The following is a 16,614-nucleotide window of genomic DNA, read 5'->3' as shown; positions in this document are numbered from 1 at the left end:
ATCTTAATTTGCTAGTGAAAATCGAACCTCCTGGTTCATAATGATAATCAAAGCACAGAGAATTCAAATTATAATCAGTTTAAAAGCTCAAGTTGATATAATTTATAAACTTCATATTTAAACTAGTCCATTATAGTTGTACACGGGTATATCTACCACTAGTTGGTTTTCAGTAAGAAAACTTGTTTTTTTCCTATTTCTGTCACAGTCTTGTTCTTACCACTGAACTTTTCAATTTCTTCATCAGTACTTGTGTTCAGTCGTTCTTCATTCTTACTCTCACCAGACCCATCAGATGAATATGTCTTTGGTTGACTAGCAAAAAACCTAAATAATTCATGCAAAAAATGCTCTTTGTAGAACACTTCATATCTGTGCAAAGAAACCCAAATAGAAACAATTACGTTTTACTTCTTTCATGCCTTACAAGCCAAGTTATCTCTAGACAATATTACCAAAACAAATATTATCATATCATTATAAAGTCTTTCAGTGGCTCAGTTGTTACCTTGATGGCTTACAATGGTAAAATTAGTTTGATTCCCCCATAGTAGACACAGTAGATTGTGTAATTTTGCAATAAAAGACAACATTTCAATAATAATAAAAATGCCTCATCCACTTGAGTTTTGTTTTCTTGTTATTCTATTATCATACATCTAGATAAGATGGAATATATTAAGCAGCAGCACATTTCCCATTGGTAATAACTAACAAACATTTTTATTTTCACAAAGTAGAGCTAGTGCTGAACTTACTAGATACTTAATAATTACTCTTAAAATATACCTACTTTAAATGTTTAAATTAGTTAATTTTCCTTTCTTTTTTTTAATGCTTACAAAAGAACACTTTTCTTTGTCAGTTCTTCAAATGTCAACATAGTACACTTACCTTTCAATGTTTTCCTGGTACTGCATATTCTGTACAGAAAAAATAGTGGCAGCAGAAGGATCAGAATTATGTATCTCTTGATGAGGAGAAATTTCTCCCATCACTACAGAAGCTTGATCCTGAAAGGAAAAGAAAACTGCTCTGTAAGAAACCTAAAATTTCTGGTATATGTACTTTCAGAAACTTATGATACAACTCTTTTTATAAATAAGGATTTTAGTAACTTTTCTAATATCTTCTAAAACAAAATAATTATATTCTCACAACAAATAAAACTTCTAAAGCACACTCCCAATATAAATTATAAAAGGATTTTAAAGATAAAGGCAATCTTCTATTCCATTTTAGCTAACACTTCAAGATTAAAATGTTTGTTTTGAATAAATGCAGTATACAATAATAAATTGTTAAACTATGAAAATTCTTCATCAATATATGTAAACTGTCAAAAAGAAATTCAAGCATCAATTTAAATTCTTATTTTATATCCATTTGTTGGTTTTTCAACAATATATACTTTGCAAAAACTTGTATCCTTAACAAATGGAAACATATATTGTGAATGGTAGTGTCTGTCTGAGATTTGTATGTCTTCTATTTACTCTAGTTTCTCCTATTGCTGCATTTGAAAAGCTGCATATGTGGGCAAAACTCAACATTCACAGGAGAACAGCACAAATAATGTTTATATCATTTTATTTTGCAAGAATGATATTCTACACCAAAGTGTTAAGATCTAAATCACATTTTTATTCACATTTCAATATGTGACAATTTTGAAGAATAAAAATATTTAGATTTACTGTATGTTATTGTTAAGTGGCTGTTTGCTTAAGTGAAATGCTTAACAATTACTTTTCACAATGAGCCATATTAGTAGCTCAGAACTGTGGCTCTGGGTGAAACCAAGACTGCAACACATTTAACCTTTTTAATAAATCCTTAAACACTTGAGACAGATAAATTTAATATACAAACTATAACAGTGGACACTCTCAAAGTCTAAAGCCTGCCTCTGCATGAACCAAAATAGTTTCTATATATAATTAGTGTGATGATATACAGCATTCAATATCAAGGACACTACACTAAAAATCTGAAGAATTAAAAAACTCAAAAATAAGAACCTGCAAAATTCATTAGTTTTATATTCTTGTAGTTTTGTTGTTGTTTTTTTATACAAGTTATGAAGATTTCAAGAGATAAAACATCATTCTATTACTACATCCTTTTCATCATAATGTTAAATAAGATTCTAAAGCGTCATGACAAAGACAACGGAATTCTTCAACATGCCAATCTAAGCAGCACTCAAAAATTATCCCTCTTTAAATTTCCCAGTGAAGCCTTAGGAATAGAGTCAACCTACGGCATGTGGTGTAGTAATGTCCTGGCATTCCACACGTTCTTGTAGGTAGTTGGGTTGACTACATATCTGTACGTGAGGATTGTGATGTTCTGTGACAAAAAACAGTATTATGATCAAAAATTGTACTTACAGAGCAACTGCATCCTTCTTTCTGTCCATGTTCTTCTGCTGAAACAAGTTAAGGAAAAAACACCAAAAAAATACACTTAAAAGCACTTTCTAGATTCCATTGTTTCTGATCAGGCAAAAAGCAAACATGTGTACTTTATCTTCATGTAAATTAATAACTCATCAAGCATGTAGATATTTTTACATGTTCTAAATGGTGTAATTGTATTATTTATCCTCTTAAAAAGTTAGTATTTCCTATACCAGGTAATTCAGTACAGTTGATTCCACCTACAAATTAATTAAGTTCACAACTTCTAACCTATTATTATTTTGATTAAAACATTTTGTCATAAAATTACTCTGAATTAAGTAACTTTTGCTATTGAAATAATTGCTGCATTAAAGATCAACACTGAATGTTATTTTTAACACAGTTTCAAATCAATGGTAATAGATGTAAAACAGTGCTAAGCTTCGACTTTTCTGCAGTTTCTTTTATTACACAAAATTGTTTCAAATTCAGACTGAGATTAATTCCATATTTTGCAACCAGCTGGTTCTAAGTAAGATCTGTTTTTCCACAAAGTAGAATAATTTCTGAATCTAAAGGAAGACTTAGATAAGTAAATATTTAAAAACATTAAACAAGAACATAAAGTTATGCTAAAGGTTATTATGGATATATTTCAGCATAAAATGCTTTCCCAAAACTTTTGAACAAAAATGGGAGAGCTGGGTTGGATGGGGTGAGGGTAAGGGCGAAATTAGTAGTTGAATATGTTGAAACATGAAATTTTATTGTTTTAATGCTTTACAGCAACATTTTAAAACTATTATAAATCTTCCCATCTGACTTAAATGTGAGGCTTAAAGTTTCAGCCCATAACCAAATGAACCAGGTATTCAGAAACACAGATGCATTTTTGATACACAAGTCAAACTGGACTGTAGACTAAATATATATCTAACTTTTACAACATTATGTTCTCATGCAAGATAAACAAAGAGGAAAGAATTGTTTACATCTATGTTTTGTCTGAAAAGTTGGACTAAATCTAGATACAGTAAGAAATATCTCGGAAATTCTAAAAACACTGACTAAGAACTTATGCCACCAAATATAAATCTCCCAAAACATACGAATGTATTCACTCTCAATCTAAAAATTCTTAAAACAATGTACTTCACACTTGAAGCCTTCACTGTACATAATTCATAAACAGATCTATTTTCTGCTGCAAAACTTTCATAAATCATTATTTAACTAAAACAGGGAAAGGAGTTAAATTAAAACATACCAACAGCAGTTGTACTTCTTCCTATCTGATCCAGTAAGGTACATGTTTGGTGAGCTACAGCTAGTTTTCTCTTGCAACTGTGGGTTTTACACATGCTGTTGAGAATGGCTTTTACTGGCTGAAATGACAAGACCATACAGGTATGAAATTAATTATTAGAATGCGAAATATATTTCTGAAAACAGGAACCACATTAGTACTTTAAGTATACCAGCTATACATTATATAGAATAGTTATTTTGCCAAGATACAAACTTTAGAAGTAAATCATCCAGTATTTATCTCATATAGAAAATGTATAAACAAATATTAAAACCCCAGCTAGGTGTTTTCTGTTTGTTTATTGAATTTTACGTATAGCTAATCAAGTGCTATTTGTACAAGCAATCCCTAATTTAGACATGGTAGACTCAAAGAAAAGAAGCTAGTCAATACCATCTATCACCATCTTTTGGATCATCCTTTACCAACAAATAGTGGGATTGACTGTTACATAACAAATTGTCCTATGCCTGAAAGGGTGAGCATGTTTGGTAAAGGGTTTCAAACTCATGACCAATGTATTGAAAATCAAACGACCTATACATCAGGCCATCTCAGGCCAAACAAGTGTTTCAAAGGTCCAGGTTAATAAACTATAAGACATAGTTAAATATTAATACCTGTGTTAACAGCTCTTTTATCTCTTCTTGTATTTGCTGACTTGCTTTGAGAAGTTCTTCTGATACTGGATTTTCCTCCAGAGACTTTTCATTAAACACTTTTGGATCTTCTGGACCCCTAAAAGAATTATGGAAGAAACAAATTAAATTACCAACTTACGTTTACCAAACTGTAAATGGATTTTGAGTTCTAATGGTTAATCTGATTATCATCCACCTGAACCTAACTAAGTGTGAACACTCAATACAAAAATATCCAATACAACAATAATTACATCTTTCTTCTGGAAAGCTTAATGAAATAATTGTTTTCTTACATACAAAAACAACACACACACACACACACACACACACACACACACACATACATGTCCATAATTATATATACAAAACCAAAGGTCTTGCAAGTCTGCAACTTACTTCAAAACACGATGTTGTCCTACAACAAATTCAAGTTTCTTGGTCCAAGGATTAACATAAGAGGACCACTCTGTTTCCAATACAACATAACAGCCGTTTGATGCTAGGAACCGATAAGGCTTGCTTCGGAATGGACAGCCCTGCTCTTTCATGACTGCAAGAGTTATAAAATTATTGCATAATTTATATCTTTCACCAAAATGCACTGTTTACATTTTATTGTTGTAAAAGTTTGTAGAAAAATAGTAAGCTAATTAAATAAGCTATTAACATTCACATTTGTGAACTTCTGTAATAGAAAAACACTGAAGGATATGTTAGATACCCTTAATCTAGTATACACAAAAATGTAACTATTAACAGGACTGTTAGTTAACTCACAATTACTGTTCTAGATCTTATGCTCTAATAAAGACAATTATGTAACATGAAATTATTTTGAATAGCATTTTAAAGTTGAAAGAATATGACATCTTTAGTACATCAAGTAAAAACTGAATCAAATAAATGAACACAGCTCAGTTTCATTAAACAATTAGCAATCCATCTTGAAATGAAAAGATATGTCCAAAAATCTTTCATTAAGTTTGCTACTCAACTCTATGTTTAGAAATAACTAATTCATCAACTACTGTGGTGAACTGAAGTTGAGCAAAAGTTTGTATTATCTGTTATATATTTTTTCACTATAATACTTAAAAACACTTAATCATTTTTAGCTATATTTCAATTGAATTTTTAATAAATTATCATGAATAATTTCATTTATTAAAAATACTCATCTGAACTGGATTTTGCTTCTATAAGTTTTTGCTTTAATATATCAGTGCTTGATTTAAGTTTCCTACAATTTTATATAAATTACAATAAAAAGTCATTTATAAAAGAAAACTGGGTCAGATATAAAAATATGACATCACCCATTAAGATATTACTTAACAAATATCATAATTTAGATATTTTCAAAGACAAGCTAATTCATTAACTTGTTTAAATCCAACCTAATTCATAGATATCCTTCAACTGAGGTAAATCATCCATATGATAGAAATCAAATGCAGAGTTTCCCACCATATCCTGTGGTGTAAAACCTAAGTAGGGGATGGCACTGTCAAAATAATAAGAAAAATAAACTTAATCTAGCATGCTACAATACACAACTGATATCCATAAGCTACAAGTTTTTAAAAAAGGAGTTCTTAGCTAACAAGTTTCTCAGATTTTGGAAAACAGAGGCACTATTGAAACTTGAACGTGTTATTAAATGGAGACATGGGTTAAAAAGAAGTAGAACAGACTATTATTATGGATATATTAGCAAAACTATGTCATACAGAAGTGAAGTTAAAATATAGTCTATAGTGTCTAGACAGAGTTTATACAAAAAAAATTAACTGACATTAGTATAATGGAAACAAACTAAGCTACAAGGTAGCTCAAATTAACTGACAAGAAAGAAAAAAGAATTTAAGTAAAATACATTGAAAAACTAGGAGCTGTATACAAGTTAATGTAATAATACTATAAAAATCAAACTTACATGTTATCAACATGACTGAAATAGCAAGATGCATTGTGTCTTGTAGAGAAGGAGGTCATTGATGGGATTTCGTCTGGCACTAACAAAAATTAATTATGTTTTGCCTCCAATATACAAAATGTATTTTATTTGATGTTTAAAAAATACTGCATCTACATTTATTTTATTTCTTCAAAAATCTTAATTATATACTGAAGAACATTAAAAATTTTTGAAACAATTGCATTGATAACAGAATGAAATTAAACAAATCAAGTCCCAATAAACTATGTAATTAGCTTTAACAATTTGCAATTAAGGGGTAAACTTACTTAAATCACTGAATATAACAATGTACGTCAGGGAGCCATAAAGATCAAACTCTGTTATTTTATCATAAAAACTATCACAATTTTGTACCCAAAAAAATAAAGTACAATTCATAGTAACAAGTAATACATCTTTCTTTATTATGTGAATAGTGTGCTTGGCAGGCTTAATTATTATACATGATACCTGGTGATGCCTTTACTGGTGAAATCATGGTAGTAATAAATAAAATACTTGTGAAATGTAAAATTGACTTTCTCAATTTTGTATTATGCAGTTCCCCCAAGTACAGATGGTTTCAATTATTAATATTACATATGTATTTTAATATATACTTTTTTCTTAAATTAAGTTGTGTATTTCCAGGATCAAATGAATCACTACCAAACACATTAAAAATTCAAGAGTAATCAACTTTTTTTCAGGGGTTATCTACACATGCTTTTTTGACTAAATATTTCATTAAGACATTGATATGAGGCAACTCACATTTATAAGCTGATTGTACAGGCACTACTGTTGCTACTAGACACATAGCTTGTGTAGTATCCTCCAAACATGTGAAGTCTTCAAATAAGTCCTTAACGTGCAATGTAATGTGACATGTTCTGTAACATGGCTTCTTTTCTGACAACCCAAAACCAAACTTTAAGCTTTGATACTGCCTGAAATATTTTATACAGATTTACCAATGAGATTAATGTGGGTATGTACCAGCTATTAAGAATAAACATATAAAAAGCAATAAAATGTTTGTATATAAATAATGACCACTGAAATACAAGTCACCTACATGTAATAATGGAACCTGTTACCTAAGCCTTTTTGCTATAATTCAGGGTTGGTACAAATGCTCATTTCAAATTTAATTTTTCCCACTAGCCTGTAATAAAACTTTTAAAAAATTACAATAAAACATACACACATTCACAATGAATACAGCTTACCTAATGACATCCAACTATTACAAACCTGATTCGACAGTAGAAACTTGAACTTTCACAGGCACCTGAAATTGAAGAAACAGACATTATGCTGTTGATCTTGTCTATGAAGTTTCTTGTGGAATTAATATTTTCCTTCAGCCCATTATAATTTTTCCATAACATTCAGTTTTTCAAATTCATCAGTATTAATATTTAGTGTATGAAAGTTAACTAACTCAAAGGATATTTCATATAACTTAACACATACTCAATTAAACTAATAAACCATGAAACTAATGATGAGATTTAACAAGTCTCATGTATTACTTTTGCCTTTTCTTGAGTATAACAAAAATTAACTAACTAGTGCAACTTCATATTTTCAGCACTAGCATGCCTTAGAATAGTATATAAATATTTTAATAATTATCTCAAAAGTTCTATACTCTTATCAACAACCTTACAATAACTCAATTATGAGGTTTGGAGTGTTGTGTATTATATTAAATATACTTTAAACTGTAAACAAGTATTAAGAACCTATTGTTTGTGTTAAAAAAAGAATGAGTATATATGTATTTACTGTAAGAAAACTACAACAGGGTTTATTTTTCCATAAGATCCCCCAGAAGTTCAACAGCAAGTTTATGACTTACAATGCTAAAACCTGGGTTAAGTCCCATGGTGAGTAGAGTGCAGATATCCTTCTGTGTAGCTTTGTACTAAGAAAACAAATCTTTCCATGAGGCATAGTAAAACCAAGCTCTTGGAATTTTGCAAATTTGAGGAGGTTATTTCTGAATGATCACTTTTGGTGTGAAAAAGCAAGATACCTATAAAACTGTACCACATACTAACATGAATATTTGAGCTAAAAAGACACAAGTTTCCTTTTTACCAAAATCCTTTCAGTTAATAGACTTTTCAATCTGTAAAGAATCATTTGACATTTCATTATAACAGTGGTTTTTAAAGTGAGGAGGTTTATGAACAAAAGACATCATTACGTGTAACTACAAGGTAAAGAAACTTAACTGGTAACGTCTCCTGCCAAGTCAAAACAGTATGTGTGCTTGACTGGTGTCTCTTTTATTAGCTTGTATATTATTGGACAAACACCTCTTGTATCTGTTATTATAAGGAATTTATTGGTTCACTACTTGACTAGATGTATACATCAGCACTTAGTGACAGTATCTGTGTGGGTATACAAGTACCACTGACAATTAAGGAATGGGTGAATCCTAAGAAGTTTGAGAATCACCAAGTTAGAATATGGATTTCATGACCTATATATATATATGTGATAACACTGATTGATTAACAAATGGCTCAAATCTGGATATAAACAACAGCTACTATGTACATTATTTACTTAGTTATCATGTTTATAAGGAGCAAAGACCTTTGTTTTTCAAACATATCAATCAGTAATTCTGAATGCTGTTTTCTCAGATCTTGACCAAAACAAGTAATACCTAAAATATTAATAAATAAAAATTTTGAAATAAAATAACAAAGTTCAGAAATAGTTTTTACCTTTTCTCCCTTCAGTAAACTGTGCATGCAACCCTTGAGTTAAGTGGCTTGTAAAAATAACTTGATCTCTAGGATATAAAAAGTTTTCCAAGCACTGTCCAACCAACATGTCCTTGAAAAAGAAGAATATCCCAAGTTATTACTTGCATAATTTATTAACACACATTGTCATACAAACTAACATACCATAATATATATATATTACAATATCTGTAGTACATGTATTCTTTTCTTCTTCTTCTGAAATCAGATGACAACACATTAAAGAATGTTTGCCTCTGTAGTACATTTTCTGCTTTAACATAAAACATACTATTTGATACAATGATTCTTAATCTTAACATCTCTAGCTTTAGGGAAAAAAAACAAAAAACAAAAACTATGTTCAGCCTAATGGCTGTAAAAATGCCCTATTTAAGAATGCTTCCAGACAGAGATAAGTTATATAAAAGTAACAAATAATTAAAACAATAAATGATGTAGTTGTAAATTATATCAATCTTATTAATAATTTACTAGTAAAATAAGGATTAAAAGGTAAAGTAGGATTATTACAATTTACTACCATACTTCTTGTTCATCTCTCTATTTATAGGCATTTTTCTATCTACTTTTTTTAACTGTTAAATCATTTTAACCCTCAATCTAGATTAAGAATTAACAATATACATACATGCATTTACCCTCCGCCCCTAAATATGAAAAGGTCTTAACTAAATGAAATAAGTAATCCTACCTTAGGGTAGCCAAGAATGTTCGAAATCGAATTTGTAGCATATAGAATTGACCCATCTTGTAGTGATAGCACAACACAAAAACCTTCCTGAAATGATATAACATCCTGATATTATTTTACCATCAAGATATAAACATACGATTAATAACTTTAATTTGTTGATGACGTTTGTGCAAACGAGCTAGTAAAGGTAGTATTAACAGTGAATTGTTAGATGTGTTAATGGAAAATTTCTAGCAAAAGTAATATTTAATTACGCCCTTTCAATTTAAGTTTTTTTTCGCATGTTTATTTCATTTCACTGCTAATAACATCATTACATTTGTCACTCTTTTCAACTCAAACATTGCAACATTTACGTTTCCATAGAAACATAATTAATATATCTGTTATATTAACAATTTTATGATAATGGCCAAATAAATCACAGATGTTTAACTTTGAAGATTTATTCTAGCAGAACATTATACTCAGTGATGTCGAGAAAACTCACTTGTAGAGAAATATGTATGCAAAAACGGCACGTTTGGGTTGAGAAAATATTTTACGAAGAAGAGCGACCTTCTTCGGTCATCGTCGGGTTCATGTGGTCAGCTTCCGGTCAGTTACCTCTTTCTTACTTTGTGAACCTGATGATGACCGAAGAAGGTCGAAACGTTGTTCGCTCTTCTACGTAGAACATTATACTCTATACTTGAAATTTGCGTTGATCAATACTACGTCTACAGAAAATCCCTAAATTGTATTATTCTGCTGCATTGTCGATCTGTGAAAAACTGCAACATGTTAAGCAGTTACGCAATTTCACAAACCGCTTCTCTCAGCTTCGTGTCCTTTATTGCCTCCACAAAGGTTGCATATTGACGTCACACGTACTTGGCCTTACGCGTGATCTCCTCGGCACGTGATTCAAGTCTAGATTCTTGTGGAATAATATTCACGCCCCGCCTGACATTAGCTGTTCATGGGAACTATTGAGATTTTATTTTTGTTGATTTATCAGTATGCAAATCATACATTTCTGTAATTAAAAGGTTAAAACTGAGTTAGACTTTTATGTGACTTCTCTAAACTTACAATATTTTATTCCAATTCTACAGATCTAATATCCGAAGCCCTTTGAAGTATTCATTGCTACTTTGAATAACGACTTAATAAACTGTATTTCGTACATCAGACGCCTTAAGAGTTGAATAAATACTCAAGCTGCCAAACAAATACCTGTTTTAAACATTTAATTTCCGCAACTACAGTACTAATACAAATATTGCAGAATTGCTCCTAACATTAATATCCGCCAATGCTTAAATATCGCACTCTGATTAAATCTCCTTTATTGTTTGTTAGTTAGCACAAAGCTACATAACGGGCTATTTATGCTGTTCCCAACAAAATAACGAAACCTGATGCCTATGTGAGCCATCATATTTTCCTCTGAGTACTGTAGGCGTCAATTCAACTTAGTTTGGTTAGTTTAAAAAAAACGTAAAACGAAACCCAAAACACCAGTAATGTGCAGAGAACATTAAAAGACAGAGGCTCAATGACAAAAAAAAAAAAGAAGAGCATTTTTCAAGAATAGCGAGGCAATTTTTTTTCTTGGTGTAGGAGTGGTTAGATTAGGTTTATTATTGAGCTGCTAATCGCTTCTGTTACATATAGCTAACAAAAAAAACAACAACATGCAGAAGCATCACTAGGAACTGGTGCACGGAACCTGTTGCCCGATTCTATTCAACAGAGCCAAATCAGTTTCGTGCTCTTGAACAATCACAGTAGAAAATAATGGTGGATATTATACCAAGACACCGAAAATTCCCGCAAGTTTTACGAGTCCCGAATCCCGAAAGTACCTAGTGACGTCACTGAAGTTATGAAAAGCAATCAGGTCTTCTTTCATTCCTATTCAGTTGGTCTTATAAACTGGTCTGGTAAAGCTAAATTTTTTTCCTACCTAATAATTCGCAACAAGGAAGGTGAGAAATCAGACGTATACCTCAATAACTTTATTTTTTTATGAACGAAAAAAGGGCACTTTTGAAGCATAAAGACAGGGGGTTTGAGCCCCTACCCCTCTGTACATGTCATTGATCATAAACGAAGAAACTTTCTTTTCACAGACGGTAGCTTCAAGCCAACATAAAGCTATTACCTGATAATAACAGTGTTCATGTGTCCCTCTATAAAATATCACATAACATGGAAAATTTCAGGAATTCATTTTTATTCCATAATTTCATTCGTGTTTTACAATTCTTTCAAACAGTGCACTAATAGTAAAACTACTTACCCCATTTTTTACGACGGGTTTGTTGTTCAGTTCTTTGAAGGAAGGCGATTTGAAAAACTGTTTACGTCCTCGTAGTAGTTCTTCAGAATAAACTAAAAACAAATAATAATCACAAAAACCTGACACTTCTATTCACTTTCTTCCACCTCAAGCAAAATGATGGCGCTTTCAATCTTTCTTCCAAAAAATTAGCTTTGCGTAGTTTTCCGAACCATTTACAAGCTAAAGAAAGAACATACAACTCAGAACAAGACTAAAAATATTGATTATCTCTTGTCATCTACCAAAAGAATTACATGTATATTAATACATGTAAAAAAATAGTACGTATTCCTCGGATCTAACTCTACATTGTACGTCCTACACCTGGCTCTGCTAATGTGAAAACAAACTGCGCTCCATAAAAATTTTAATTAATACGTTTGGAAATAATTCAAAGCTTCTCTTTATTTAAAATAATACAACTACACGGATAACTATTAAGAAGTGAAAGTCTTGCACGAGGCAGTTGATGACTGTCATTCCAAGAGTCATGAAACTGGCAGTAATATTCACATGAAAAAAAAGTTTTCACATAACTATAAAACAAACAGAAAGAGAAAACCTAAATCATACCTCTTTGAATGATCTAAATAATGTAAATTATGTTTTGTTGTTTCTCTTAGAAAATGTGTGTATGAGAAATAAAAGTTAAATGAATATTTTGACCATTTTTTTAAGTTAACAATTCAGGGTTGATTATTGTCTTGGCTCCTTTACTAGTCTTACGATTTTTTATAAATGACAATTCAACATAATGTGTAAGTATCCCTGAGGTTAACAGACTTATAATTACTGAACAAACGTAGTTCAACATAAGAGTCCAGTGTCAAGTTGAACTCATGAGTAACTATATAAATGTATTGAAATGTCTTGGAGCTGATTTTGATTAATATACTCATATCCGTTCACAGACGGACAACATCGAATGTTCTGTAATGCTAACAATAAAAAACTACAACCCTGTTTTGCGCTAAGCAAGCATAGTGACCATATTACTTTTCCGATATACGTTTATTAAACATTCAGATGTGTTCTTGGCATAGCTGTTTTCTGAGTAACCAACCTCCTGTCTCATGTATACAATAAAAGTTCAGCGTAATAAAACTACACATATGTAGATAATTTACAAGCTATGAAATGTAAAGTTTTAGCTTCTGTTTTCTACTTGCTTTATAATGAAATGCAAAAGTATATTAAATTCAACTTATTTCTTATTTTTAACAATGCACAATACGTAAAAGCTGTGAAATTCGACTTGTAAATGATACAATTTTACAAATTGCACGGACCTGAGAGTTTAAACTTTATAGAAGCTATTTTGGTTTTAATAACGGATTTTACATAATTAAACTACACATATTTCGAAAATAATACTCATTTTTTCTATCATGTAAGTATTTTTTACAAATCGAGAAGAAACTATTCTTACTCAGATGAAATTATTTTTTCGCTTACCACAATGAACATTTTTATTATTACGTTTGTTAATAAAAATACAAAAAACTGACAAAATAGGAAGAACATTGATGTCAAATGAATGTATCACCATTCATTCTGTTTTTTATGTGTTAAACCTACGACTTTTAATCTCAGATCCACATGTTCCAGTGTTTCTTTTATGTATTGTGTCTGTAGCACCTTGTTTCAATGACTAGCAGTAATCAGCCATCATATTGATGTTACATCTTCCGTAATACCTCTTTTCAATTTCCCTGATGTAAGGACACCGAGATTTTCAAAGAAACAGTTAATATGTGACAGCAAAAAATGAACTTTAAAGCTCGTATTTCAACCCCAGTATTTGTATGTATTTATTGAGTATTTTATTGGTAATATTTTCGTAATTTGGGTCCTTGTTGTTTCCTAAATATTTGTCAATAACATCTTTCAAAGTAATCCACGCTTCTTTTTGAACATTCCTCATTGTCCTTTTGAACTGTTCACCCAAAGTCAATTTCCTAATATGATACCCAACAAACACATGCTACAAATATAACATAACATGTTTGGATCATTACACAATCTCTTGTTGCCATAGCGATGATTAAGTAACATGGAAAAGAAAAAAAAAGTCAAAGTGTACACACAAACAAATGCTAATCAGAAAGAACACGTCATGCTGCCTGTTAACTGTTTATATATCAGTGGTTTGTTTCCCGTGAGTTCTAGAACGATCAATAAGACTTTCACGTCGCGATTTTATAGAGAAATCTATAGCCAGTGATAGCCAACATCTAAAGTTCAACAAAATATGACTCCATTTCAATAAAAATTATTCATTCAAGTAAGAGTACATACGAGTTTTATGAAAAATCCACACGAGGTGGATAAACCTGTATATCACTTTCGAATTTAGCGTATAAGAATTACAATAGAAGATATAAAAGTTTCAGGACAATAAAATCATCGTAGACCTGTGTTATTATTTCACCATACGTTCTTGTCGTTCGTGAAAGTCCAAATGCAACGTCCTTAAACGCATTTAAAGCATAACCATTAGGTGTCCCCACAAGCTATCCATATTTTAAGTTCTCTGGATATAATTATATATAATCTACAGGTAGTTCACTTTACTGATAACCAAAACAGTCCCTATATGATAGTTGCTTGTGAAATGTCTAATTTACGTATCTTGTTCTATAACGAAACGTTAAGTCTTTTATTTTGGCTTCCTCAGTTTTCTACAGCAACTTATACCTGTGATCAGGCTATGAGTTATTATCATAAGTAAATATTATCTTACCTCCAATGCTTTTGAAACATGACAAAATTGATGAAATGGCACCTATATTAGTGGTATCTTCTGGTGGGAAAAGAGTCTTCATTTCGGTGCTAGATTTTCTTGTGTATTTCTCCTTTATAGTAATCCTCACGTAAGGGTTAGTGTCGGAACTATAGAATAATACATTTACAATAAATAAATTGCACTGTGCATTCTAATTACTGAAATAAAAAAAGTACGCGGATCGCATAATGCTTTAAGTGTACGCCTGGAGCATGGCAGGTTGATGTCATAAAAACGTTTCACGACGTTGTTCTAGTATGAATTATGTTGTCATGATTGTTTATTCAATCTCACTTACGCAATAACTCCGAATCACAGCCACATAAAGCACACAAATATTTTAATATACGTTTATAACATGGTAGGTTCAGGTTACAAAAAAAGTTTTAGTGAGTTTGGTCTAAAGCTGTTGGGGTGATCTTTTATCCAATCGTACCTACGCGATATTTCTAAATGACAGTATTGTTACTTTTTGTCATATATATTAAGTCCTGTCCTACAAAGCATTATATATATAAATATTTTCCAACACACCCTCCACTTCTCCTAAGTGTTTTTGGGTCACAAGGTTAAGGGCTCGCCTGGCTCAGTGACACCAATAATTGACCGGTATAAATAGTAATAAAACTTCATTGACTGCCCAAGTGAATATCATAGTTCTTCTGACATTCATGGATTTTTGTTGTTTTTTTTTAATTTCGCGCAAAGCTATACGAGGGCTATCTACGCTAGGAGTCCCTAATTTAGCAGTGTAAGATTAGAAGGAATGCAATTAGTCATCACCACCCACCGTCAGCTTTTGTGCTACTCTTTTTCCAACCAACAGAGGGATTGACCGTATATTATTAAGCTTCCACGGCTGAAAGTGCGAGCATGTTTGGTGTGACGGGGATCCCAACTCGAGACTCTCGGATTACGAGTCGAGCGTCCTGACCACCTGGCCATGCTGGGCCTCTTGATATACTGAACCGTAAAAAAAAACAAAAAACGAAACCGTTGACTCATCAATTGGGAAGATGATATGTAGCATCTTTAATCTGTTTTCATTATATATAGTTTGTATTTGTTTTGTTTGAAGTTAAGCACAAAACAATTTGCCTATCACGGGTATCGAGACCCAGTTTCTAGCATTGTAAGTCCGCAGACAAATTGCTGTGCCACTTCTTATCTTAGCTAACTCTTAAATATGTCTTTTCAGGACCTGCAGTAGTCTTAAAGTAAACATACATTTTTAATACGTGCGAATGATGTTAGTGTTTTGTGCTGAATGTTCATTGTCTATGCCTGAGTTAATATTCATCTGTTGTACAAGGTGCACACTGTCAAAACCTGAGTAATATAAAAGGTATACTGTCAGTACCTGAATTGCCGAACTAACTTATACGTTTCGTTTCCAGACTCAGTCCATGCATTATTAATTAAGCATTAAGCGTACATTATCTGTCCGTCTGGCCCCGATATTAGGATAATGTCTTCGCCGTCGTTTGATATAGCAGATATAGTGGGGCTTACAGGGGCGTAGCAAAAGAGAGTACCACACTTTCCCTTCAATATTTTGCCAGCACAAACCCAGTTTTCTCTGCATTTTGTCGAAAAAATGTTTGTCCGTCGTTTTGTGTAAAGCTGAAATTAACTAAACTTTCTTTTTGCTACGAATGTTTAGGCAAATAACGAAAATGCTCGGAAAAATTCG

General features: G+C 31.5%; 1 protein-coding gene across 5 annotated transcripts in view; it reads right to left on the bottom strand.

Moving 5' to 3' along the window:
- The window catches only part of LOC143223066 (uncharacterized), a 54,020-nt gene that overhangs the window by 13,683 nt on the left and 23,723 nt on the right, over window positions 1-16,614 (bottom strand). For 2 of the 5 annotated variants that reach the window (XM_076450479.1, XM_076450480.1), the window contains 14 exons: window positions 14,880-15,028; window positions 12,095-12,186; window positions 9,805-9,891; window positions 9,069-9,180; window positions 7,576-7,612; window positions 7,093-7,268; window positions 6,295-6,373; window positions 5,756-5,862; window positions 4,755-4,908; window positions 4,335-4,452; window positions 3,673-3,790; window positions 2,264-2,352; window positions 895-1,013; window positions 221-327 (listed from right to left, as the gene is read on the bottom strand). In XM_076450479.1, the coding sequence (XP_076306594.1) occupies window positions 221-327; window positions 895-1,013; window positions 2,264-2,352; window positions 3,673-3,790; window positions 4,335-4,452; window positions 4,755-4,908; window positions 5,756-5,862; window positions 6,295-6,373; window positions 7,093-7,268; window positions 7,576-7,612; window positions 9,069-9,180; window positions 9,805-9,891; window positions 12,095-12,186; window positions 14,880-14,961 (1,477 nt within the window). In that variant the 5' untranslated portion in view covers window positions 14,962-15,028. Of the gene's footprint in view, window positions 1-220; window positions 328-894; window positions 1,014-2,263; window positions 2,353-2,393; window positions 2,432-3,672; window positions 3,791-4,334; window positions 4,453-4,754; window positions 4,909-5,755; window positions 5,863-6,294; window positions 6,374-7,092; window positions 7,269-7,575; window positions 7,613-9,068; window positions 9,181-9,804; window positions 9,892-10,297; window positions 10,652-12,094; window positions 12,187-14,879; window positions 15,029-16,614 lie in introns of those variants that run through there. The other 3 variants (XM_076450481.1, XM_076450482.1, XM_076450483.1) reach the window with 3 other exon arrangements.

This window comes from Tachypleus tridentatus, chromosome 8 (assembly GCF_004210375.1).
Source record: "Tachypleus tridentatus isolate NWPU-2018 chromosome 8, ASM421037v1, whole genome shotgun sequence".
NCBI lineage: Eukaryota > Metazoa > Arthropoda > Merostomata > Xiphosura > Limulidae > Tachypleus > Tachypleus tridentatus.
This window is presented reverse-complemented; position numbering and strand designations above follow the sequence as displayed.